We start from the raw sequence: 26,946 nt of genomic DNA, 5'->3' as shown, positions 1-26,946 counted from the left end.
GCAAAGACAAGGCAATCTCCCAAAGAAGCATCTTCAATACAAACATTAGTAATTTAATTAGCACAATTTACAGTTTGCAGTGCATACTTTTCTAAAATAATAATAAATAATGCTCCTAGGGAGGAGTTCTTTTTCTAGCCTATTGATATGAAACCAGCAGTTAAATAGCAATACACAGAGCTGTTAATGAAGTGCTTTATTTCTGGGCATCTTAAGATATTTTTCCTGCGTAAAACTAATTTTCATCATGCAAAACAGTGTTCAATTATAAATTCATATAACTTTTTTCATACCTTAATTATATCTCATGGGGTTTTGCAATTGGCTTTGACTGACTCTGCAAATAAATGAAAAGTCACTTTTAAAAGAAAGTATTTCATCAGAAAACAGTTTGAAGAAGTTTCTCTTTTGGGAAATAAAGAAGACACTTAAGTATCTTGAAACAGGAATCTTACTCATTAAACGCTGAATATAAATTGCTACACTGTTGAGGCCTCCAATAACCTTAAGTTTAAAAATAGTGGCTTTAAAATAATATAATAAAGGCAAGGTAGGGTAGGATCCATGCAATTTTATTTTAGCAATTAGACAAGTACAGGAAAAATTGCAATAATCTATCAAAACTTTATCTTACCAAGAACCAGAAAGGTATTTAAAAAACATTCACATTCAATTCAGATTATGTACAAACCAGTGTTTGTAAAAAAAAGAAAACAGCAAATGCTTTGAGTGTAAAAGAATACCATTCACATTTCAGCTTTCCCAATGACCAAGTTACCATTGAGATGCAGCCGCAGTGCAGACATGTTCCACAGTCTCTATCAGTCTTGTTTCAATAGCAACATTCCCAAGAGTAATAGCATTTTTTCAGTAATGCATTTGGGTAAGTTTCTTCATATGGTACCATCCACCTAAAATGAACTTCAGAATAGTTATTTTTCACTGCAATAATGGCAGAACAATTGTCATCTGCAGACCCAGAATGCATACTCTGTGTATATCCAAGACATATCCAGCATCTGCTTTGCACAACCAGGAAATTACCCATTTTTAGTGGAACACAGCCCTTGAATATTTGGCTTAAAGGAGTCAAGATCTACCCAGCCAGAATGTGCTACAGTAAACAAGTACACACCTTCAAGGTACAAGAATTTGAGTGCCACCTTAAGAGCCATGCATAGGTATGACAGCATCATACAACTTTGTAAAAAGTAAACAAACATTCTCAGCTTTTGGGAATGTTTTGGGTTATTTTTTCTCTGGATTAAGTAACTCCCCAATGGAAAAAAAAAAGTGACTGTTTCTAAAGCAAATCTGTAAGTCAATGTTTTGGTTTATTCATTTATTTACTTGCAAAAGAGTCATCAAGGGAAGAGACTAACGTTAATGCAAGCTGAAAGGGGAGAGCAAGCTGTCAAGAGGCTCAGTTTCAAAGCAAAGCTATTGAAATAAACAGTCACAAGTTAGTCTGTTTGGGGCACAAGAGAGATGACTCTAGCTACCAGAGCTGCACAACAATTTTTTTAAGAACTACAGGCCAATGTACTGTTGTAATTACAACACTGCAAACAACAAAACAGAATTCTTTCAGTTATCCCAAGCTAGCCAAGTTGAAATGGTTCAAGAAATATAATTAGATTGGTGTTTTAAGACAAAAGAGAGTAAGAAAAAAAGGGCTGCCACCTTCATGCTTACATAATAACAATTCAAATTCAAGCAAAAAAACCAAAGACGAAAACCAACCAAACAAAAAACCCACAACAACCCAAACACATTCTTAACTGAATCTTCTGGATCCGAGTCCTGCGATAGCCTTTACCTGCAAGATCTCATTTGGAACAAGCAAGCATGCCTCTCCGTGAGCAAATCTAGAACATTTGCCCCAGTTTTGCATATCCTGGTTTTTGAAGGTATAATTAGGATTTGGGATCAGACGGCATACTTTAACATACATTGGGCTAGACTTGAAGCAGCTTTCCCTCTTCTTTATTTCTTCATTTTGAGATTCAAATACTGAAACGTGAACAAGATTTTATAGTCTTCACCGCTGTTAAGTCCACACTAACTTGGAAATCAAAACTGCAGAACAGCAGAAACAACTTTGGAGAGTGGAAGACTGGCAATTTAGTGTTCAAAGATTCTGAGCTTTTGCTCAGGTTGTACATCTAGCACTCATTCAAGTATGTGGAAAGGCTTTTCTGTATTTCTATGTATTCTAAAGCAACTTTTACGGGAGTCACTCCTTCTACGGTAAATAATAAACCAAACCCACAAGCAATAATGATGACTGTTGCATTTCGGTAACAATTCAGCTAAGACTTGGCTCAGATATGCAAACAGATCCTAGCAGTACCAACTCCTAGCAAACCTGTTCCATACACCAAAACAACGGTTAGCATGTCCAACAAAATACACATGGGAATTTTCATAGGTATGATGCTCACAAAAAGAACAAGTTACAATAGTATAAAAAACAACTCAGAGTCTTCTATAAAAAGCCTGTTTTAAGTCAAGCAAAATATGGAACGGTGAATGAAGCCTGAAAACACACGGAAGTTTGACCTGAAAAGTCAATGTGAGCAACTGAGATATGATTACTTTATTAATGCTATCCACAATGAATTAGCATACAAACGAGATGAATAAAGTACTTCAGAGGAGACAAAATAGTATATCTTATCTTATGCAGGTGGAGGTGCTAACATGGAGTTCGCACACCATACTGGACAATACAGAGATGTTTCCAAGGACAACCGAAAAAAAGGTTTTGATTTTAAAGAGGATTTAAACATCACACCCTTTATTCCATTACTTGGGCAATTGTTTGAAAGCATCTGTGAGGTCTCAGTCCTTCGAATCTGGAGGCACTGAAACAAAGTCCCAGGAAAAGAGCAAAAGAAGTTTGCTTCGAGATTCTGACAGTTGTTCTATCTGGCAAGGCCTCCAGTATCCAGATGCAGGTAAAATGGAATGGCTGTCAGGAGTATCCACTTCCTGTGCTCCGTTCAGAAACAAACAGACAGACTTGTACAGACTAAAACAAACTACAAAAAAACAAACTTCATCTTATGTAAGTCTCATTTCCAAGCAAATATTCATAAACAAGCTCTTTCAAATAAAGAATAAAACAGAGTTTAGCAGTTTTAAGGTCAGCATCAATTTTTTTTTTCTTGCAGGAAGATCAAAAACCCGTATCTGCTTCTCAGCGATTTTGAGTCATCATTAATTTCTCCAGTCTTCTGTTCCTCACTTGAGATGTAATTAGAGGGCCACAGATTTTATTCCTTGGTAACAATAAGTAACGTCTCACCTAACTTAAGAATTCTCACCAATAAAGTTACTGCATGAAAAGAGCCCTGCCCAACCTGAGATGTTAGAAGGCTGGGTGATCAAGACTTCAGACCAAGATAATAGCCAAGTCAAGAGAACTTTAGAAAGAGCATTCCCACATTTTAAATTATTGTAGACTAGATCCCTTCAACTATGTTTTTGAAGAGAAGCTGGCGAAAGAGCCATTAGAAGTGCTAGTAATAGCACTTCAGCCTTTACATCTAGCAGGAACTATTGGGGATGTCTGCTTCTTTCTAAGACAATCAATAGAAGGAACTTAAACTAACACAATGCAGTCTGCAGCCACTGCGTTAGTGGCTGTTCTCAAATGCAGCAAATTGTGCGCTAGCAAAATGATTTGCAAGAGCACAAAGAGTAAGTCCTGAAATTGCCTTTGAATGTAGTTCTGTAACCTTTCAGAATCAAAGATCCAAATTAGGACCTCATGATTCTCTTATGCCAAATGATTCAGTCCAAGTCTAAGTAGCTACATAAACTGGAGCAGCTCTACAGAAGGTGCACTCCACATGTGAGAATGCAAGGTATTAAAACTGAGAAAAGACTCTAGTTCCAGTGTGAAAAAAAAGCTTTTAAAGTTACTAAACCAAGCACATTTAGGCACGGAGGCTATGCAGTGGTGGAACACCCTTTCCGAACGACAAATTCTCCCTTCTGTTGATTTGCTACAATGCAAAATCCGTTCTCTCACAACCCAAAGCAGAGTCAGGACTCAGCTGTCAAAAATCACTCCTGAAGGACTTAAATTGGGTTCTGTCTCTTCAAATGGTTTACAGCCAAGTTCCATTTGATTTGTCAGCTTCCTCTGTTAATGTCAAGGAAGTCTTGAGCACCCTTAATGCTGTGGAAAATAATCAACCTGTGGTGAGAAAGCACGTTGCTGGTGGAAACATTTGCAATTTTCTGACAGGTGGTCCTTACCAGAGTCAGGTTCATCAGAGTGCTTCTGATCGCACTCGGTTTAGACCATTCATCAAGAAGAAACCATGTTCACACAGGAAAAATAATCATACGGAGCCCAGTGCAGCAGCAGTCTCAAGAAAAATGGGAGGAAGTTGTAATGATTCAGGCTTGGAATCTTGAGTATTAAACTTCAGTTTCACTTGAGGAGTGAGGGAAAAACATTTTTCCTCCTCCCAGATTTGCTACAAATACAAACATCCGTAGAATACCAGCATCAAGTGTGCTAGATATAAAACTGATGGAATGCTAGTTGGTCCATAAAGGGCTGTACCAAGTTATCTGTGGCAAAGTAAAAAACTAGCCCAAAAGTTATGGAGATTGGAAGAGCTGGTAAGGCCTTCTTAAAGATGGCAAGAAGCAGAAGTGTAAGGCACAGACCCTGAAGGAAGGAAAAAGAAAAAAAAAAGACAGGGAAAAAATTAGGTAACTCTGATGAGCAAAAGATTACACATACATAAGCACTAATGAAATGGCTTGTACAACATTTTTCTTCTTCTTGGTCTGGAACTAGCTGTTACTGCAGGTATTAACAACCTCCCTCTCAAAAAAAGGACAAGGTACTTACACTGAAAATTGCACAGCAATACAGGAAACTTGCATGCCTCCCTAAACTAAAGCAATAAGTGATGGACATACAGCCAGTAAAAAAATCACAGCTGAAGCCCTCATCAGTTTTCAGAGTCGGACTACCAAATAAACAAATCCCAAAGGAAAAAAAAGTAGCAGTTATGACTATTGTAACTATTATCATATTATACTCACAATTAATATGGCTACAAAACATGCTAAAGTTGTGTTCCAGTCCCCGCTTGCTGTTGCAGAGGCTTTGCCAACCAGTACACTGTAGAAAATGAAGTCTCCTAAACCAAGCTTTACTCCTCCTGCAAAAATGAGTATATGAAAGTATTAAACATCAGACAGTACACTAATATTATGTATCAGTACAAATCAGATTTAAAGTATCAAAGCAACATGCTAAATGTATTTTGTACTTTGATAAATAGTTGCACTCATATCAATTGACAAGGTAGCTGAGAAAATTACACTACTCAATTTGTTCATCCTATAATTAGAAATTTTCTATACTCCTGTCCTAATATAGATGCCAACTCATAGTAAAAAAATATCAAAAATTTCTAATATAACTTCTAGTTGTCATGTCACAGTAGGATATGGAAGTAAAATTTCTTTACGCTGGTCAAAGAGGAGGAGAAAACAATTGAATCAGAGTTGCTGCCTTTAGTTTATTTGCCAATATAAAAGCCTATACGCATCAAAGCACTTTACTGTCCTCCCAAATTTCCTACAGAAATCTGACTACGGCAGTCCTGAAAAGTACTTTTGTGCCATTAAGTATATTACAGAGCCAAAAACACATTTAGTCAAAGATATCTGTAAAACTCGTGCATTACTGGTATATTTTAATAGTAATTAGCAACAGCTTTGTGAGCAGAATATTCTTTTCTTTTCTGCATTAATAATAACAACAGGATTGATTTCCTGAATGTCAGTTGAGTTTCTGGGCTTTTAAGAGACATTAAGACAGAGAGGTCAAACATTATGTCACCGCATCGCTATTCAGCTCAAAATGGGCCCTTTAAAGAACTCTGAGGAACTTGGAGCATCAAAGCAGAGGTTTATGCCTCCATAGCATATTTCCATGCTGTTAGATGTCCTGGTGAGAAAGTTCACAACAGCAACTAAGCACTGGTTTATTTAGTTTTAGAATATTGATTTACCTAGCTAACATTTGTGCTATTAGTAACACAGTAATTTCAAAGAAAAAAATCTACACCTTGCTGCAACTAAATGTAGTCCTTATCTCTGTTTTAAAAAGGCAGAAGAGCAGGAGTAGTTTTTAAGCTTAGAATATCAGTTACAGTTGAATCTCCACAGTCAAATGCTAAGTTTGAAGGACAGATTTCAGCATGAACCTTATAAATCCACTTAACACAAAACATTTCACTCATCAGTGACTTTTAAAAATACATAAATGCTCAGAGCACCCCCTATTTCTGTGTGAAGAACGTTAAACTGATTATTCGCAATATGTAATAATACTTGTGCTGATAATTATACTTGTGCAAGCCAGTAGATGCGCGTGTGAATATTTTGAGTATCTTTTCTCAGACAGTGCATTCGAGAAGAGGTAATAAGCATTAAAACACCCTTTAACTACCTAAAGAAACCTTGGATGCTTCCAAACAAGCAAACTCTGCAAATTTTTAGTAAGTTAATGCTGTCTGACAATTCTGACTAGATACCTTCCCATCTATCCTTATTATTTGCCATGAAAAATAGGGAGAAGTGACCTAATTTAAGACTTTTTGTTTCCTCTTTCTGTTGGATACTTTAGAATGGGGTAAGAAAAGAAATAAGCCAAAAGCTTAGACTCAGTGGATGTTAAGACAATAATCCAGTGGTGATATCAATAATAATAAAAGTATCATATTTACTAGTCTAGCCAGAGAAGATTCTTAGTTAACCAGTTAAGTCATTAAAATAGTCCCATCTCTAATAATTTTGCATATTAATGTTATTTTTCTAAGCTCTAGAAAAGAACCTGGATTTGCAACTCACTCTGAATTTGGATTTTTGAGAATAAATTCAATAAGGTATATGTTTCTTAAAGTAGAAGTCTTTATTCTTTTAAACAGAAGAGCACCTGGGAATCAGAAGAAGCAGTTGCACCTGCTGAATACTGCAGCATCACAGGGGAAGAGTAGCCTGTTAGACAGGCAGACCCTAATTAAGTTAGAGTTTTGTAAATCTAATATCACCTTAAGCTCCAATGGGAAATCAGGAGTCTGTTAAAGCAAATACCAGAGTACTGATATCATGTGCCCTCCAAAGATACTGTACTTGAAGAATGCTGGAGAAAAATAAGCAAACCCATGGCATTCTACATTCATTTCAGCCTCCAAATAGGTTTTAAGCACTGTTTTGTGCAGAGTGGTTTGCAGTAATTTAATCTTGAGGTGCAAAAATTAACAATTACATTTGTAGGGTCTAAAAGCCGAAAGAGGCAAGGCACAGCCTAAAACTGTGAACAAGGCAGAAGCTAATGCAACTGTATAATCGTCTAAAAGCAACTTGGTGGTTTGTGCTATTGAAGTTGTGAGCCTGTATGTCCAATGAAAAATTTGGCCATATTCACCATGGCAGCAATACCAAGGGATACCTAAAAGCAGCTCTATCTAATTCTGTAAAGCCTGGAGATACTGATCCTGGGCAAGAAGAGTTCTTCAGCTTGCTATTGCTCACCCCACACCTTATTTACTAGCTTCACATATACCAGTCTTTCAGACTGAGTATTCCATACTCACGTTCTTCAGGGTCTTCACTTGTTTGAGAGTTACTGGGCAGAGCCTGAACAGCAGCACGTGATTCAGGTGTTGACTCCATGGGTCCTATTCTACTGTCCCTTTGTTGCTGCCATTCCTGACTAAAGCCACCATCATCTGCTTCAGCATCATCATTCTGAGGCTGGCTTGCTGGAGCTCAAAGGAAGAGAACAATTTAAAATCCACTGCAAAAATATGCCTTCTAACAATCTCTCCACATAGAGAATCATACAAAAAGACAAAAGGGTACTCTGTAGTATTTAGCAACCTATAACATTAGCACACACCATTAAGAAGATTCTCACTTATGACTTTAATATTAAAGACATTCACAGGAAAAATCATGTACTCTGCAGTTACTACATGTAGATAGTGCACACAAGCTCTAGTGTTCTGCAGTACCTTGCACAATAGAGTGGAAGTTCTGTGGCAGCCCAATTTCAAAATCACTGTTTAGGGAATTAATTCACATTTAACACTACATTAGCCTCTCTAGTTAGGAAAGTGTGAGAATCAGCTCAGACCACCCAGAAAAGTGCCATTACTGGGTATTTTTATAACATAAACCAAAGATTAAAATTTGATGGCTTAATTTTCCAATAAAATAGAAAAGCTTACTGGAAGTTACATATTACAGCACCCATTCTACCCATAGGAAAATTCAGATATTTTGCTCTACCTCGCTATACAAGCAAGCAAACAAATGCCATGTTTCTATCACTAGCTGTATAGCCAAAAGGACTAGGAAAAAAAATCTGTTTAATGCAAAAAAGAATGTGAATTAATATTACATTACACTATCCCAATTTGATACCAGATTATGCTCAGAAAATAGTTGTTTACTGATAGTCATCTCATCAGTAACATCCTGAATTCCAGCAAGACGAATGCAGGTACTTTAGCTGCACAGCAAGTGAACAACTTTTACATTCTGTACATATTCATCATTCCTAATAAAAATTCTGCTCTTTCACCCTTCTACAGCAACCAACGTACTTAAAAGTTTGGAAAAATAAAACAAAACAAAAAACCCCACAGGTCTCAAAAAATATGTCTTCAAATAAAATGACATCTCTAAAAGCTTTCAAAGGAAAACCTACCTTGTTTATCGTAAGTGGAGTTTTTGGAAGTTTTCCGCTGGGCTTCTGGATCCTCCTCAGCCATGTTCACTAGCCATACCATTGTGGCTATTAAAAACAAACAGCATAGTTAAGTATCTTCAGATATATGCAGTTCTGAGCCAGTGCTGGCATCAATCCACTATTTTTCCATTTTTTGGTGTAACTACCTTCTGTTGCAGGCAGTTCTACTCTCATTACAGTAGTATCTGGAATGTTACCAGTACTAGTTGCAACATGCATCTACTGAATTTGATGTATACGAGTTTTAGTTTTACCAGATGCTGAAAAAAAATGGCAGCAGCTGGGTTGTAGAGGCTTTAGAGAAGCTACTTCTAAGGCCTACTCTGAAAATCTGAATCAATAATTTCTTTACTTTTTCCACACTAATTGTTTCTTTTACCTGCAAGTGAAAAGGACCATTAAAACAAACACTAAGGTACCATCAATTAAAAGACAGTATCTGCATTACAGATTTTTTGTTCCTTTCAACTCCCTCTCCCTCAAGAATACTTAATCTCAAGGTAATTAAGTATTGCCACACTTAAACAGTTTATTTTAATTTAAGTTTGTGATTTCTATGCATTAGCATCTATTCCTATATAACAGAAAGACAGATGGCTAGGAATAATACCAGTAAAATGCCGAAGAGTAAAAAAAAACATCTCTTTTTCTACCATAATCTTGTCTTTAGATGAGCTAGTCTGGAGCCTACAGCACAGTATACTCCCTGCTTCTGAAAACAGGCCTTGCTTGACTCCTAGCAGTGTAATGGCTTAGAGTTAGCCTGCAATGAGGCTGATAGTTGGATGTATTATCCGCACAATTCTAACTAGTAACATGGAAACCAGATCAGTGTTCCAATAACTTAACATAAAACTATTAGCAACATCAGATAAATATTAGTATATTCATTAGAATTATCTGCTGATTGATACAGAGGATGTAACAGCGATTTGCATTCAGTAGATTATTTTTAGCAACTTCAGGGAGAAATAATTTTAAAAAACCCACAACAACAACAACAACAAACAATCACACATCTTGCAGAAAATCATGTTGCAAATGAATCTTTTCCTGGCAATTTTCCCCAATTCCCTTTAATAACACACAGATTATTTAAACACCAGAAGTAGATAAATATTTTCTAAACAGAAGTACTCCCTTTGAACATGTTTGATATACAGCTTAATTACATACAACTTTGGCTAAAATAAGTTTTGTTATCATTTTTCCTGTTCCTACTTAGTAAGAACAGAATGTGCTGATTTTTATCTTTTAAGATCTTAGCCAGAAGACGTTTTATGTTTTTTGAGTCAACAGCAAAAGGATAATTGAGGCCCAAATGAACAGAGTGAGAGTTCCAGCTGTGAGAACAACACATCTAAAATGGAGGAAAAATGAGAAAAGTCCTTCTCTTTAGCTGACTGTAAACTTAAAGTGCTTAACAAAATATACTTACAGGAGTATATAAGTGCTGGGAAGAGAGTTTCATTTCTCTCTTGAGCTGTTTCAACCAACATACGAAGAGGACCTTTAGGACAGAGGACAGCAACCAAATCTGGAAGGAAGAACAAAACGCTTGCATCACTGCAGACACGCTTTAGGAGGGTTTTTATATGATACATCTTGCAGAGATTGGTAAAAGGATACCTGTGTTAAAATGCTACCTGTGTATACATTGTGAGAGCCACTGGCCAGACGATCACAGGTGAGCATCCCATAGGAAGTTAAAACTTTTCCTCAGTCTGACTTTTGGACCAAACATAGCCTACGAAGATCTTTGCAGACTACTCACAGTTATGTGAGCTGGGGAATGGATCTCTGCTGCTCTTCACTTCCCTGCCTCTTTCCACCTCTTTCCCACATGCCAGGTGCATGCACACACAAGCACTACCAACACCAGAACATACCCCTGGTCTTAGGTCTTGCACATCTGCGATGCATGGAAGACTAGCTAGATGATATTCATCACAAAGAACTGAAGTTGATAAATTGATTTTTTTGGTCCCATTTATGTCTCCAATTGTGTTAATTTTTTTTTAAAGAGTCCTCGCTTCCCCTACACAGTAAATAGTTTAATTGCTAACTCTGAAACACAACATGCACACTAGACATTTAGTTCGATACCCCATTATATGTGTCATTAAAATGATTCCTCAAGAGCTTGCATCAGCTCAGCAAGCTCTCAGCATTTTTTTTTCAGTCAGCACACACATCTGCAGGTCACAAAAAACAAAACTGGTAAAGAACATTTTTGTATACGCAAAGGTATGAGGCTAGCAGAAAATAACACACAATCCTCCCTCACAGATGGGCGGAGGGCTGGAAGAGGGAATCCTTAGCATGGGGCCACCAAATTTGTTGTACCTCCCTTTATTCAGAGCAATAAAGTTATGGTCTTGAAATCTGATCTAAAAGGGTAATTTTAGGGCAGTCATGGAACAAAGGCAGAATGTTTGGAATAATGGGATTTGTTTTGGTCACAAAATGAGTGGAACTGGAATGGGGTGGCTTTTCAAATGTGCCTTTTGATCCATGAGTGCACATGAGGGACATTATTGCCTCTCTCCAAAGAAACAGAATACTAAACAATGGTGTACGAGAGCTAATAAAATCTTATTAATCCAACATTCCTACAAAGGGAGGAATCTTCACCATTACAAGTGGCTTTCGGAGTACATGCTCATTACGCTCACATGCTTTCAAATAAATTCAAGTTATGACATTGTCTTCAAGAATACGTTTTGCTGTAATGTTTTAAATTATGCCTAAATATTTGAATGAACCTTGAATACTTGAATTTGCATCTTGTCTTGGAACTAAGTCCCTTGGTCACAGAGTGACCTGGGTCACAAAAGGACTTCTTATTAAGTGTCCAGTGCCCTCCAAAGTTTTATGATAAAACTTCACTTACAAATATTTTATCTGTTATCATTCTGAGAAAGCATAACACGCAATTAAAAAAAACACAGGGAAATAGATATCTCAACTATCTTTCATATGTAAAATGATTTTGAGCACTGAAAATTGCCTTAAGTTCTTCCTTGATTCTTCTTCAGTGTCTTATTTGTCACAGATCAGGATAATGCTTCTATGTCCTGAAGACAGGGTGACTCACAGGCTGGGCAGATATATTACATGACTCTGTAGCAAGGTGACAAACTCCTAAATTCTGAATAAACAATAGCTTCCAAGGATTGTTGCTGAAATAAAGTTTACTTTAATTTTAATCTTTCTTGCTCCCCAAAGAATCCAGAAATTCCAAGAAACATGAAGGAAAATGGCATTACACAGTGACACCAAGCACTTAGTTACAGAGGACTTATCTCCTCTGTAAATGTGATTTTATTTGTAAAGTTTGCAATCACTTTACCCATTACTTTGAGTTTTCCCCTTCCCATCCCATCCCCTTCTTTCATATCTGGTCAGACAAATGAAAGACAAGAACAGAGGAACTAAAAGAAATTCCCACCATAATTTCTAGTACTGTGTCTTGTCCTAGACCTTACCATACACTGAAATGACAGCCAGGATAAGCCACGCAGTCCATTCAGGAAGGTACTTAATGAACACCAAGGCCATGAGAGCGCTTATCATAATGAGATATGCTTGCTGGAGCCGCAGCGGACCTTTCCAATGGATACAAATCATCCCCACAACACCAAAGTTCCAGATTATGAGTGCCAGCGTGATGTAGTCCATGGCAACGTTGTAAGTCTTAAAAACCTCACTAAAAATATGAAAAAGAATAAGGAGGATTGTATTAGCTTAAAAGAATGGAAACAAAGTTACAGATGTGAGCTTCATTTTTGCTTCTTTAATTAAATCTTCACACTCAATCAGAGTACAAATTTGAAACTACTCTTCACAAAGGACATATTTTTACCAGTGTTTTCTTCAGAGAAAAATTAGGATTCAAAGGCTAATTCTAAAAAATACTAAGTACATGAAATATGACATACTAACACTTAAATTCACGTACCCCAGGTAGATGAAAGAGAAAAAGAAAAGCAGCAAAAGAGACGAAATGATAAGCCAGCCATGGATCACCTGGAAAAGATATCAATACAGATACTTTTTAGATTTCATATTTTTATTTTAACATTATGTAAAACTGTTTTTAAAGTTATTTTGCCTTTTGATTAAAGCAGGAAAATGACATTTTCATCTCTTCGGTTTGTTACTCTAACACGGTAACTCACAGCTAATCATTTAATTGTTGTGTCTTAGTTATTTTCTCTGAATTGTGTTTGAGTTTTTTTCAATCAAGGTGTGATAAAACACAAGCTACTTTTACTATATTTCTAGCCCACTCTGACCACACTGGTTCCATAACATAGCAGAAGTGTTCAGTAGTAAGAGAGACTGAAAACACAGTTCATTTTTCTGCAACTGAAAACCCTGCAATCGAAAACTTAATAGCCAAAGCAGCATTAAGCACCAAAACCAAAGACAAACCTCCAAGCATTTATTCACTGGAATTCAGAATGAGCATTTCACTGACGAATGACTAAAAAGGTATCCATTTTTATTATGGATTTTTGTTTTCTCTACGGAATCATCTCTATATATCATCATTAAATTGTACAAGACAGCAGATATTTCTGCCCAACAGTTTAACAAAACAAAATGTTCAGGGTTGTACTCTGAGGGGGAATGCATTAATTTAAGCTTTGAAAAGACATATGCTCAGACCTTGCGCTGAAGAGAGAGAACTATGACTGTCCAAGGTTAAAAAAAAGAGATTAAATAGACTTGTTACTTCGGTAATTTCTCAATTGAAAAAGTTGTTTGCCAAATTCACAGATATGTAAAAGTAAATATAAAAACAGACATAAAATTACAAGTAGATAAACAATCAGAAGTGTTAATTTTGAAATTCAAACTGCCCCAAAAATTCTCAAAGACAGAAGCCGAGTGGAAAATTAATTGCTTAAAGTAGCTACGTATATACACACCAGATCAAAGATTCAGGGTTTTTTTAGAAATTTGTCCTTTGTTTCTTTCCACGTGAAGGATGTACACTGCAATTTTTCGTTACAGTTAAGCATTCATTTTGCAGAGACTAATTAAAAATAAAATTCATATGCACACAAACTAGAATAACTACATGTACATGAAGCAACCAGACTTCCAGCAAATTAAGAATTTTAGTTTATGAGAGTTTAATATTATTTTTGAATATTACTGTTATAATTTTAAGAGAAACCAAAGAAAGTTGTGTCATTTCTATAATTAATGACTTCTATTTGTAGCATAAGCTCTTAAACTAGCTTGCAATCCAAGCAAATGGACTAGCATGTACCACATGTGAATATTACTGCTCTATTCTGGTGAACAGTAAAAAACTAGCAGTGCCAAACACAAAGCCTTACTCCAACAAATGCTTACATACACTGTTGTCAAAAGTACTAATGGAGGCAATCATTTATATCATACATTTAATGCACAGGTATTTGCTTTCTCATTATGCATCTCATTTGCTACCACAGAGTCTAGTTGGAGGCCTGTAGCTAGCGGTGTCCCTCAGGGGTCAGTCCTTGGTCCAGTCCTGTTCAATTTATTCATCAATGACCTGGATGAAGGCACAGAGTGCTCCCTCAGCAAGTTTGCTGATGACACGAAACTGGGAGGAGTAGCCGATACCCCAGAGGGCTGCGCTGCCATCCAGAGGGACCTGAACAGACTGGACAACTGGGCGGTGAAAAACCTCATGCAATTCAACAAGGCCAAGTGCAAGGCCCTGCACCTGGGGAGGAATAACCCCAGACACCAGGACAGGCTGGGGACTCACCTTCTGGAGAGCAGCTCTGCAGAGAGGGACCTGGGTGTCATGGTGGACGACAAGTTGACCATGAGGCAGCAGTGTGCCCTCGTGGCCAAGAAGGCCAATGGGATCCTGGGGTGCATTAAGAAGAGCGTCTCCAGCAGGTCGAGGGAGGTGATCCTGCCCCTCTACTCAGCCCTGGTGAGGCCGCATCTGGAGTATTGTGTCCAGTTCTGGGCTCCACAGTACAAGAGGGATGTGGAGCTGCTGGAGAGAGTCCAGCGCAGGGCTACAAGGATGATCAGGGGCCTGGAACATCTGCCCTATGAGGAGAGACTGAGGGAGCTGGGCCTGTTCAGCCTGGAGAAGAGAAGGCTGAGAGGGGATCTGATCAGTGTCTATAAGTACCTCAGGGGAGGGAGTGAAGAGGATGGTGCTGGTCTCTTTTCAGTGGTGGCCACCAACAGAACTAGAGGTAATGGCCAGAAACTGAAGCACCGAAAGTTCCGCATGAACTTCAGGAAAAAATTTTTAACAGTGAGGGTGACAGAGCCCTGGAACAGGCTGCCCAGAGAGGTTGTGGAGTCTCCTTCTCTGGAGATCTTCAAAACCCACTTGGATGCAGTCCCATGCCACGTGCCTTAGGTGACCCTGCGTGTGCAGGGGCGTTGGACTAGATGACCTCTGAGGTCCCTTCCAACTTTAAGCATTCTATGATTCAAATCACTCTTTTCATACAAGTGATTTCATGTAAGTGTTGGCTATAATTTTTCTAAGTGTGTCATGACAGTGTATCACTTGCTGCCTTTTAGATTATTAAAGATTTATTAATATTATTATTAAACAGATCAAGGCAGAAATCATTGTGCAAATGATCCTGCAGCTACATAGTAAAGAGGTTTCAACTGCAGTTTACCTATTTTCCCCTCTTGAAAGCAAAACAAAGTGGAGCAAGGTTTTGTGCAAGCGCATAGATCCTAAAGCCAGAGTCACAACTATGGAACAGATTCAGGGGTCCAGCTGCTCCCTGGTAAGTTCTGTTATGTGAAATCTTGTTAAACGGGTTGCTAAGACCAAAGGATAACAAAAAATTGTCATGAAACAGCTCCCAGAGAGTTGACGTGGCAATCAATCATTTACGCCACGTTTGGACTTGCCTAAGTTACATCATTAGGTGGTTGGGGGCTTTCACAAAAGAGCCTTCTCAGCCCTGTGTTTGTTCCAAGGACATGAGCTGATGTGCACAGCCCCATGCAGCAGTTTCAGGAGACTGTTCTACACTGCGTACAGGATGCGCGGGAGGCAGGTCTTCAAAAAGCGTCAGCTTTCGAGCTCTGGGACCAGCTCTGTGCTTTGTAGTTCTTAACTGCAGAACGATTTCAGTATGTGGTCCAAGGAATAGGAAGCTTTGTGTTAGCTAACAAAGCAGCTAGCAATGATAGCATTGGGTCATCATCTCCTGGTTCTGGCAGAGAAAGGGGAACCACAGAACTAAAACAACTTAACTTACCAGTTCAGCTACTTTTGCTAGCCCATCCCTAGCAACTCTTCATTTTGTTCCATCCTTGATAATCCATACTAATAAATGAAATAAAATCAGGACAACTACTCAAGTCAATTACACGTTTGCTCACCTTATAGCACCTGTACTTGTAAAGCACAACCAAAAGAATGGTCATGACGATGATGACGCTGATCATGATGGCAGCATTGAGAATCGAATTTAGGGCTCTCTGTCCCACTGTCTCTGTCTCTTCTGTGAAAGGAGTGTAGATGCTATAACGAGAAAGAGTCAACTGAAGTGTCACTGTATATTCCATCAATATTCCTCATGTATGAGGCCAGGATCAAATGAAAATTCAATAATTTTTTAATTAAGAGCTGCAAAAGTGACAACAATTTTCTACTTAGGCAAAACTTGCAAGACGACATAGTACAACATCAGGCAAGCTTAATTAGGAAAACACATATCATCCTCTCTGAAAACATCTGTTACACCTACATCCTTAGATTACTGTGGCTTTGAAAACATTACGGCTATTTTCTGCTTTGTGAAGCAAAAAAAAAAAAAGACCTTTTTTGATACAGTCATTAGACTATTACTGTAGCTAGACCTTTATAAGCACCCCATCTAGTGGAATTACAGTGAAAAGTTTTCTCATGATTTCAAAAAAACAAAAAAGCAATGCAAGAGTTCAATTCTTTTTCTCAGAGAAATACCATAAGCTGAGGAAAAGAAAAGAAAACGAAACTTCGGTAAAAGAAAAAAAAAAAGGAGGGGGGGGGAAGAAGAAAAAAAAAAATCTCAGGAAAAATAATTGTTTGATCAAAAATGTTGTTTCAATAAAATACAAGTAACTTCTTCACTATCATTTTACCACATTCTTATGTTATACAAATAATTCAAAGCCAAGCAATACTTCGGATCACTCTGTGTAAATGTTTTTACAGTGGAACATTTAGACCGATCTGCTCCAGTTCTGACAGGCTCAGTGTTCTTCCTTTGTCTCCCTTCTCCCCAGCCAGTTTTCAGTGCAACTGCTGTTTTTTGGCAACATTAATATTTTGCCAGAACAACCCCCTTCTCTACAGGAAGCGAAGCCTATCAGGAAAAAACTTTATACAGCAGTAGAAGAGAACCTCAAAAACCTCTTCCTCCTGCGTTTACATTTCTTTATCAAACAGCATAAGCAAAACAGATCTTGCTATATATGGTACTTCATTTAAATGAGTACTGATTTTCTTCCTTTCAAAAAGCTTTGTATTCTAGTAGAATACAACTGAAATGCCTGTGGCTCAGAATTGAGTTTACTTTATAAATACCACAGAGTATGCCAAGGTGTTAAAATAAAGACTGGAATTCAACCAAGGAATAGCAAATAAAGAGATATCATGCAGCCTCGTTGCCAGGTTGACAATAAATGAGAACAGCACCAAAAATACAGTGGCTGGTTTGTAGAAGGAAGAGAACAAAACTATTTTTGGTCTAGTGGAGGAAAAAGGGGAGGCAAGAGGAAGTTCATTGTATGCGCATCAGAATACTGAGATATGGCGAGTAAAGAAAACAATCTAAGTGGGTCCATTGAAAAGATAGGGAAAACAAAGTTTGGTACATACAGCTGTCCATCCTTGCGCGTATAAAAGCTGACAGACTTGATGGTTGCAACAACGACCACCATGCAAAGTGTGACAGGTACAAACAACATAATCACATGTTTTGCTCCATATTTCAGTGTCAGCTCCTCATCTTCTTCGTCATCCTGTTCCACCACTTGCTGAATGTTATTTTGTGGTTGCCCGTTGGTCTCTGACTCGGGGTTGTCATTTCTCCTGCGCTCACTATTATCATGGCGCCGTCTTTCACTGCTGTCATTCTGCAGCGTGAGAAAAGCCCTGTTTCATTAGCAACCATCCACAATCATAGTCTTGTATATTAAGCTAAGGATAACCTTGAAGGGAGAATGTGTGAGGTACTATTTACTGTCAGACTTGTCACAGCAAGGTCCTAAGCAGTAGAAACTAATGGTATCACACAAAATGTTGAAATAACAGGAGCCACAGGGTTATGTTAGAAGCATTTATATTAAGAACAGCAGCAATTAGAAGCCTCTAACAGCCTCTGCTGCCTTTTCTTTAAACAGTATTTAAAAGTCAAATAAAATGGACAGCTTTTTACCCTTTGGTCCAAGCTACAGCTGATATACAAGTAAATGACAATGGCTAACTCAATGCTTGCAACAATTAACTTCATCTGCTTCTAGAAAATAATGCCAACTGCATGAAAGTTTCATGAAAATTACAACTTTTCTTGCCATATTAGATTCACTGTACACTATGTAGAGTAGAATAAGATGGAATTATGCAAAGCGTTCTTCTGTTTCTACATTTTTTTAGCAGGAAGAATGACATAAAAGCAGTATGTAAACTCAGATAATTCTCCCTCTACAGTGAGTTTTCATCTCAGGGTTCTAGCACGATGACCTAAGTGAGTAGAATCTTCCTCTCCTTTCCCATAGATGTTGAAGATCATCATCGCCACAGTCTTTTGCTAACACTGAAGAAAAATTCTACCGCACTTCTTGATAAATCTAGAAAAACCTCCCGAGCTTTCTGAAACTGGTAAGTGAAACATTAAGAGTAGAGTTCAAACACCAGAGACAAAAGTAGGCTTCCCTTATCTCTCTCAGCAGCATTAGTATTAATCACAAGTGGAAATATGAAATGGGAATTCTCCTTTTGAATGATCTTGAGCTAAAACATTTTCCCTGTGTAGATGATCTGCCCTCTCTCTGCTCACTGTCATGAACCTTTTTCCCTCATCCTAAAACTTCTTATTTTGTATGCATCTGTAGAAACACAACAGGAGAGGGAGTTTCACTTCCCCTGTTCTAGACTAGAAAGCAGTAGAACCATTTATGTCAATCAGTTATTCTAAATAGGCCTTCTAGTGCAAGAGTTGTTTCTCTTTTCTTTAATAATATCATCAAGAGTATGTCCAAACTCAGTGTTGTATTCCCGGTCCCTCTATCCAAGAGCTTATCATAAAGGAGATGCAATGCAATGATGTTTGATTCCTTACAAAATTAATCTTATGACTGCAGAATTGCTTCGGCTACAAATTGTTCAGTCTGAATAATCATACCAAAGCAGCTTCTGCGTAAAATAAGCTGAAGGAAGGTACCTTTTGTAATACCTTTAAAATATTAGAGTCTAGTAGAACTGCTCTACACAGAAGATAGAGCATGGAAAAAAACCAAAAATCTAATGTATTCCTACTGAAATACTGTTACATAGATATTTTTGGCTTAAACACATAATGTTAAGGTCTCATTATTTTTTCTGAATAGTGTTAATAGCATTTTCAAATATAACCACTAAATTGTATCTAAGTAACTAATCTAACATTATTATAAGTTGAAGTCCTTTTGGAAATTTGTTACACAGGGCTTTCCCAACCCCACCCTCAGAAAAGACAAGAGGTTAACTACACGCTCTGGAACCCGTAGTAGGGTTCTCGAAAGTGCAAAAGTGATTAAGGAGTTCAAGTGCCTGGACTTTGAACTGCAAACACCAACACTGGTAAAACCCTGGTTGAAGCATTACAGCTCCTCTGACTCATGAAAAAGTTACTTTCACAAAGCACAATACAGTAGCAATGCACACCAAATGTTTTCTCTATTTACTTCCTTTAAAACAAAACAAACAAACAAAAAAAAAACAGGTTTGTGGCATCTTCAGTGTCAAGCTCAATGGGGCTTCAAGAATTGTCTGTCCTCTATGAAGTTTCTTTTCTTCTTCCTCTCCTCTTAAAAATAAAACTGATTATAAAGGGGAAAAAAAAAACTTATTTTAATTAAGCAATTAAAGCTGCCAGACAGCCGTACTCTCAGAATTAAGATTTTAGCCTTAATTTGAATTGCAAGGTGTTTTGTGTGAAGTCCTTGCATACAATTATAAAAAGTCAAATAGAAACAAGAAAATAGGAGTATACAATTAAACATTGTAATTAACTGCCCTGAAAACCTGTCTGCATCTGAATGTCCTACTGTATAAAGACAGATTACAGCATAATTGTAACATTCTTCATTTTGATAGTGAAAATACTCCATTTCTCTCAGCCCATGGAAACACAGCAACATATTTATACTTTGAAACAAGCTGTTTGAGATCTCTGTAAGTAATATTATATCGGAAAAGATCAGAGCCTTAGAACACATCACAAGTTAAGCAGACCTAGTATTAGATTTGTGCGTGCTTGTAGAATACGTTGCTCTTCTTCCGTTATAGTAGCAGTTCTGGATAAAACAGTACTTGCACCTATCTTAAGCACGGATATATAAAAACTAAAATCAAAGACTAAACTTAGCAAAGAAAATATCAACCCAGCCAAAAGAAGAGCCTGAAAAGCACAACTCTGTAAAACCCACAAAACTAAACATAGGGGGAAAATTGAAGAAACTGGACCAATATTCACCATTCCACTCTCTCTACTAGTTACAAACCAAGATACAATCACAAAATTTCTTTATATATTAAAGCTCGGTGTGTGAAAATCAGATCACCATGAAAAGAACTGCTGTGAGTTATTATACACGTTATTCCCTCACTCACTGTTAAAACTAGAAAAGAGTTGTCCTTTCAGACTACTGAACATTAGCGTAGCCAAATGTGCCATGCATGTGCCCCACTGCTTACTACTTAAAAGAACAAAGTGCACTTATATCCTACCTGATCAGTATTAAAGAGAGCAGAGGCCATGGACTCTTGCTGAAGTGGAAGCAAAGGAACAGATTCTTCACTTTCCTCAGACATAGTTAAAAGTGAAAATTCTGAAGCTAAAAAGTCAGTAACACCTGTTGTAACACCGTAAGCAAACGTAAGTTATGAACTACGCGCTTTCAGGTGAATAAGCAATATTAAAAGCAAATGAAAGCTTTCTTTCCTATCAGGAAAATAGTTAATAGCAAACCCAGAGCAATACCCCTGATAAAAAAACCTGACAATGTTTGCTAAAATACTTTTGTAACATCTAGATTTATATACTACAAACAGATCCTCTTGCCTGACAGTGGGCACAGATTTCCTTAATTCTCATATACACTACTTATGTTTAAACATCATTATAAAGTGATTATTAAAGTATATTAAAGACTGGGCTGAACAATTGGTGTATGACTGGAAGGAGAGGTGGCAAATTATAATATTTAGCAGTTTGCCATATTGAGTGTTAGTCAACAAAAGACAGATTAGATATATTTAAGCAGGAATGTATCTTGCTACATATGTATAAAGCCTACAAAGGGCATGTACAAAGAAATAAATCACTACATTTAAGTACTGAAGCTACACCTAGTGTTATGGTTAAGTATTAAAAGAAAAAACACAAGAACATAAAAAACAACAACAAAAAAACCCACAAGTAGTTATTCAGCACTGTAGTCTTCTCAGAAGTAAACAGAAACCTCTCTCCCCCACTGCTAGGAAGGGGCTTTCTACAAAGACAGTGAGTCCAGGGCTTATTGCTGAGTGCTGCCTTTTTAATCTGGTAGCTTTCAACCAAGGTTGACTTTCCACATGTCCAAGCTGAAAATGTTTTCTTTCCCTCTGAAGTGAAAGCATAAACAATACAGTGGGAAGGTTTCCACCTTTCTATTTTTAATAATAGTTTCCATAATCAGGAAGGTCTTAAATCAGTTTGGCTTCTTATTTTAAAAAGACATTTTCAGGTGCTCTATATTTTTACATAAACACTAGTATGCTGACCTGAGATCAAGCCAAGGGTTTTAAAATATTCTTTCTAAACTGGTGGATTGCATATAAGAGTTAGAGCTCGAATCAAAATATTCTCGACTCACTACCATAAACATGGCTGCAAATAGTCCAATCTCACAGGAGTATTTCTGTGTCATAAGGCAACCTGATAATCATGAGCTCTTGCAGGAACAAGGAACCAAGTGTGACAAATCCAAGACACCACACCCAAGTAGATCCTACAGACTTGGCCTTTCCAGAACACACACGGTACAGTAAGTGCAGTTTGCAGCCACAATTACACACGTACATCTTTCAAAGCGATGGCTAAGTCAGAAATAGTATAAAACTTCAGTGTTTGTGGGAAGGTTTTTTTTTTTTTTGTCTTTTTTTTCTTCTCTGCAAACCTCAACAACTCTGAGAACTATTCACAAGGAAGACACGACCATGGTGCTCTTCCCGCACACAGTAATTCTACAGAAATAACAACAAAACCCATGCGGCAAGCTCCACCTAGACTAAAATTAACTCTATGAACTGAGGAACTCATGAATCGAGCAAACCACAGCCAGGCTAGATCAAAAGTGTTCCAAAAAATCCCCATAATAATTAAAAAAAAAATTCAAAAAAAATCCCAACAACCTGTGAACCACAGTCCACTATGTGAATGGTCTCAACTCACTTGTTGATTTTTTCTACAGGGCACCGGTCAGTTTAGCACCACCTGAAACTGGGAGAAGGGTATCTATGTATAAAAGCGAGGTCAGAACACCAAAACTAAAAAAATATATATTCTGCAGTGCTTCTCACTACAATATAGTGGTATTGACAGATTGAGAGAATTACTCCTAATAAATGGACTTCTGTAATTCTGAACTATATTTTTGTCCACACTGATTTTTCACCCTAATTTAACTACTACCAGGTAATAAAGTTGTTACGTACCGTGTTGCTGAGGTGGTTATCAGGGAAATTTTCTGTCAGCTGTCCATGCTGGAACTGGGGTAAGTGTGCAGATAGTTCTGTCATTGGGGCTGTCCTCTGTAAGTCACGTATTCCTACGTAAAACAGATCTTTCTTCTTCAGTTGCTGAAAGGAAAAAGATGAGTTAAAAACTATGATCTGATATGATATATGACCAAAATCTCCATTGCCCCACTGTAATTTTTAGGGTTCCTGCAGACTAAAAGTAAATATTCTGTTTTCTCTACCACAATACAGAGCTGCAACACGTCGTCATGAAGATACCACAATAGGGATTTTCCAAGACAAAAATAAAGGTGTCTGGACTTTATCAAATTAGTTCATCAGAAACGGAAATAAGCCAACAACAAACTAGCCATTCAAAGCAGTTCTCCAATCTATCTTGCACAGTTCATGAGAAGCACTGCACAAATTGCCCAGCATAACCTTCTGCTTGTACATTTTTATTTCATCACAGTACAGTTGCTACATATTGTTCATTTTTGGATTGGTGGTACATTCAAGGACAAACTTCAAGCTCATTGCTAGAATGATCAAGTTGCACCTGATCATTTAAAGCCTGAATATGATCTACATTTAATACTGAAACACCCTAGCAGCTACCAAGAGCTACACAAAGCAATATTTTAGCTGAGCCTCAAGAACTAACGTTAATCCTTTTTCCCTAATGGCAGCTGTTATATACTAGATAGACGTACATCAACATGCCATATGCTTGTACCAGCTTTATACATCTTATGTACACATGCAGACGATTTCTGCAACAAAAATGAGCAAAGCAGAAGCAAGAAATTTCTCAACAAAAAAAGGAAGATAAAAAGGGGGAAGAAGAATAAAAATACAACTGTACAAGTTTTAGAAGGAAAAAAAAAAGAAACAATACACCAGCTTGAATAAATCACTGGCTTTCTTGCACACAGCAGTGAACTGAATTAACAGGCATGGCTGCCAAGAGCAGAGTGCCAGGCCTCACACACACACCCCCAGTTGCTCCTGCTCTCACTAACCTTGTGCTAACTCTGGCACTCACCAGTTCCCTCCACAACAGATTCAACTTAGAAGAAATCAAATTCAGCAAGAAGACTAGAATAGTTTTTGTTTGTTTGTTTCTATTGTTTTAATACATTCAGCCAATATACAGAAGAATCTGGAAGAACTGGTCTAAGAGTACATCTAGACCCTCAACAAACCAAGGCCTCTCACTTTGGCAGCAGCAAGCCAGGAAGCAGTATCTTATTTACACACACAGCTAAGCCTCTTCTCATGCACAAAGATACATAGAAGCTGTTTCTCTACTTACATATAAATAAATGTCTTACAAAATTAGTTCATGGCACTTAAAAATTGCAGCAGACAGATGCAACTTACACTAGAGTACCATTAGGAGGCAACACCAATTTAGCAAGTCTAGTAGGATTATCCTAACTGTTGGCAAAATGAAAAACAGTGGAGCATTCACCAGGAGAACACCTCTTTTCTAAGGCCTGTAATTAAAACTAAAGCACACGCAATCAACATGAAATGTAATGAAATTAGATTAAGATTAGATAAAAATAAATAGGCATTGTATTACTTTCAAAGTCTTTGCTTTAAAGCTTCGGTTGGATTATAAAATATAAACAATGGAGTTTCAAGGAGACAACTTGTCAAAATTTTCAGTGATAAAGCCTCATAGAGAAATATCTTTAACCAAATGTAAACGATCAGAATGATTTTTTTTGTTGTTGTTTTTGGAGAGCAGAAGGCCAGAATCCTAATCAAAATCTGGAAGAAAAAAAATCTCAAAACTGTACACACACCAAATCCTGGTGAAGAAGCAGGACCACCAGAGAGGCATCAAAGAAGCGGCCAGATGCTGGGAGGGGCCGAGAAAGCTGAACACAGGGTGGAGCACCTGCCGCTGGCACCATAGCCAGGAAGACAGTGTCTGGAAGGTCACAAACAAGCCCTCTCTAACACTCAGAGAGGCTCAGCAAACAGACGCGGCACATCTTCCAAACAATTTTATTTTCTATCATGGAATGAATGAACACTCGCAAGTTTGAAACCCAGCCATTAAAAGGACAAAATCCAGAAACAAACTGTATTCTGTAAATAAACAGAAACACATTCAACTTTTACTTCTTTTACCTGAATAAAAAGGGGGCTCAGAAAACATTTTCCTTTCCTAACAAATCTCTCAGCGTTAAAAAAAAAAACTTGCCTACACAAGTTCTTTTTTTTTTTTTCCTTTTGCATTTCCTTAGGGAGGCATGAGGGCAATTCTCTCATATTTGCATTTCACTTTGCAGCCACACGCAAGAAATCTTTTTAAGTTAAATGCGAGAGGAGCCGCTTCCAGGCAGCCCGGCCGGCGGCGGCGGCCCCGTCAACCCCTCCGTTCCCCTGAGGCGAGGGGCCGCCGCCGCCGGCCGCAGCCGCCCGGGGCAGCGCCGCAGGGCTCCGCGCGCCCCCTCCCCCGGGGGGCCGTTAGGCGTGCGCCCCAACGGCCGCCACCCGCCGCCACCCGCCCCCGGCCCTGCCGCAGCCCCCCGGCCCGGGCCTCCGCGCCGCCCCCGCGCAGCCCCGCGGGCGCCTGGCGAGCCCCGGCGGGGGGCAGGGCCGCCCGCGCCGCTCTGCCGCCCCTCGCCCTCCCCAGCGCCGCTGACCGACCTGGCGGAGGGGCCCGTCCGCGGCGCCGGCTCCTCGCTCCCGCAGCCCGGCCCCAGCCGCTTCCGCCCCGCCCTGGCCTCCCTTCCGGCAGCGGGGCGGGAGCGCGTCTCCGCACGCTTCGCCGTGGAAAGGCCCCTCGGCGCCGCGCGGCGGGGCCGGGGGCGGAGCGCGGGCGGCCGCCGGGCCGCGAGGCGCCTCCGCCGGGCCCTGCGCCCCACCGTGCCCGGCGGCCGCTGCGCGCAGCCAGCGCCGCCCGTTGAGGGCAGGCGCAGGGCGGTAGCGCCGGCCCCGGCGGCAGCAGAGCCCAGCCCGGCGCTCCCGCACGCACCGCGCTCGGGCTGAGGTTGAAGCGAGCAACGCTGCAGCATGAATGGAACAAAACTCTTCGCTCAGGTTAAGAATGTGGACAGAAACGTGAACCAGATGCTGATTTTTATACTGCTGCTACCTCACACTGATTATAGCACCTGCCTCCATTCAAAGGTGCCCTGTTGCATATTCATACACAGGACTTTTCCCCCTAGGTGTAAATTGTAATTAATGACTATGCCACTCACAGCAAAGCTGTTTACAGCTATACTAAGTTACCAAAGGATTTTTAACATATGAAGAGAAGCATATTCTTCATCCCTAAAATATTAATTCCAAATTCTCCTAGGCCAAAGCTATTTCACAGCTTTGGGTTTTCCTTCCTGTGATACAGGAACTAGAGCTCAGGGTAGCACACCACACAAAGGCAGTGCACTTTCTGAGCAGGAACCATCTCCAGAATATGGTGTGATAAATAAGGCTCTGAGCTTTTACCATAGCATACTATGGTCAAGAAATACTTGTATTTCCAAAGCAGCATCACTAATAAAGAACAAATAGTGTTAAATGTATCTCCTAGCAAACAAAAAGCCACTTGAAACACAGCAGTCCATTCCCTTGCTTACAAGAAAAGTTCATGGTGTCCCAGATCCATTTAGACTTGAGAGACGGGAATTCAGTAAGGAACCAAATTCCCGGTTTGTGTTTCCTCCTCTGTCGCACCTGCATTTAGAGTAGCAGTCATCTAGCCAAATGACCGCTTGCTTTTTAAGGCAGGCTTCTATTTAAAAATGAACAGTAGGAAGGAAAACAAAATTTATTAGCACTATCTGATTATGTAATCATGCTAAATATTACAAGGAAGGAAAAAAGTCTTGTGTGATCAAATTAACTCAACAGTAATAAAGTATGACGTTCTTTACAAAGTTCCTTACCTGCTCGTGGTTTCCAATTCACTTAATTTAGTATGCCTTGTGAAAATGAATAAGTGATACCTCAAAGACAATTTATATTATATAGTTGCATAATCTGAATAACATGGCAGTGGTATGGAGGTATTATCAGGAGAACAAGGGCAGTTGTACAAGCTTTCTAACAAGTTAAGATGTAAAGCCTTAACATAAACATTGATATTTTTTCCTCTCTAAGCACTTACGTTTAAAGTATTTCATTCCTGTCATGAAGTAAGTCATGTTATGGCATACTG

General features: G+C 38.8%; 1 protein-coding gene across 5 annotated transcripts; it reads right to left on the bottom strand.

The window, feature by feature from the left end:
- Nucleotides 1-3,701: 3,701 nt before the first annotated feature.
- On the bottom strand, nucleotides 3,702-25,489 carry PSEN1 (presenilin 1). 5 transcript variants are annotated; one of them, XM_088520446.1, is made up of 12 exons: nucleotides 25,431-25,489; nucleotides 22,740-22,883; nucleotides 20,772-20,810; nucleotides 17,661-17,917; nucleotides 16,178-16,319; nucleotides 12,759-12,826; nucleotides 12,286-12,506; nucleotides 10,236-10,334; nucleotides 8,756-8,842; nucleotides 7,638-7,805; nucleotides 5,074-5,192; nucleotides 3,702-4,690 (listed from the first exon to the last, which is right to left on the bottom strand). In XM_088520446.1, the coding sequence occupies exons 2-12, from the start codon at nucleotides 22,821-22,823 to the stop codon at nucleotides 4,535-4,537; spliced, it is 1,440 nt and encodes a 479-aa protein (XP_088376572.1). In that variant the 5' UTR covers nucleotides 22,824-22,883; nucleotides 25,431-25,489; the 3' UTR covers nucleotides 3,702-4,534. The 5 variants fall into 5 exon arrangements, with proteins under 5 accessions (XP_088376572.1, XP_088376569.1, XP_088376570.1 ...); XM_088520443.1 differs by lacking the exon at nucleotides 20,772-20,810; XM_088520444.1 differs by lacking the exons at nucleotides 20,772-20,810; nucleotides 25,431-25,489 and adding an exon at nucleotides 24,147-24,246.
- Nucleotides 25,490-26,946: the final 1,457 nt, after the last annotated feature.

Source organism: Tinamus guttatus, unplaced genomic scaffold (genome assembly GCF_059628265.1).
Source record: "Tinamus guttatus ecotype Peru unplaced genomic scaffold, ASM5962826v1 Tinamus_guttatus_pri_ptg000089l, whole genome shotgun sequence".
NCBI classification, from domain to species: Eukaryota; Metazoa; Chordata; class Aves; order Tinamiformes; family Tinamidae; genus Tinamus; species Tinamus guttatus.
Note: the sequence above shows the minus strand (reverse complement) of the source record. Positions and strands in the feature narration are given on the sequence as shown.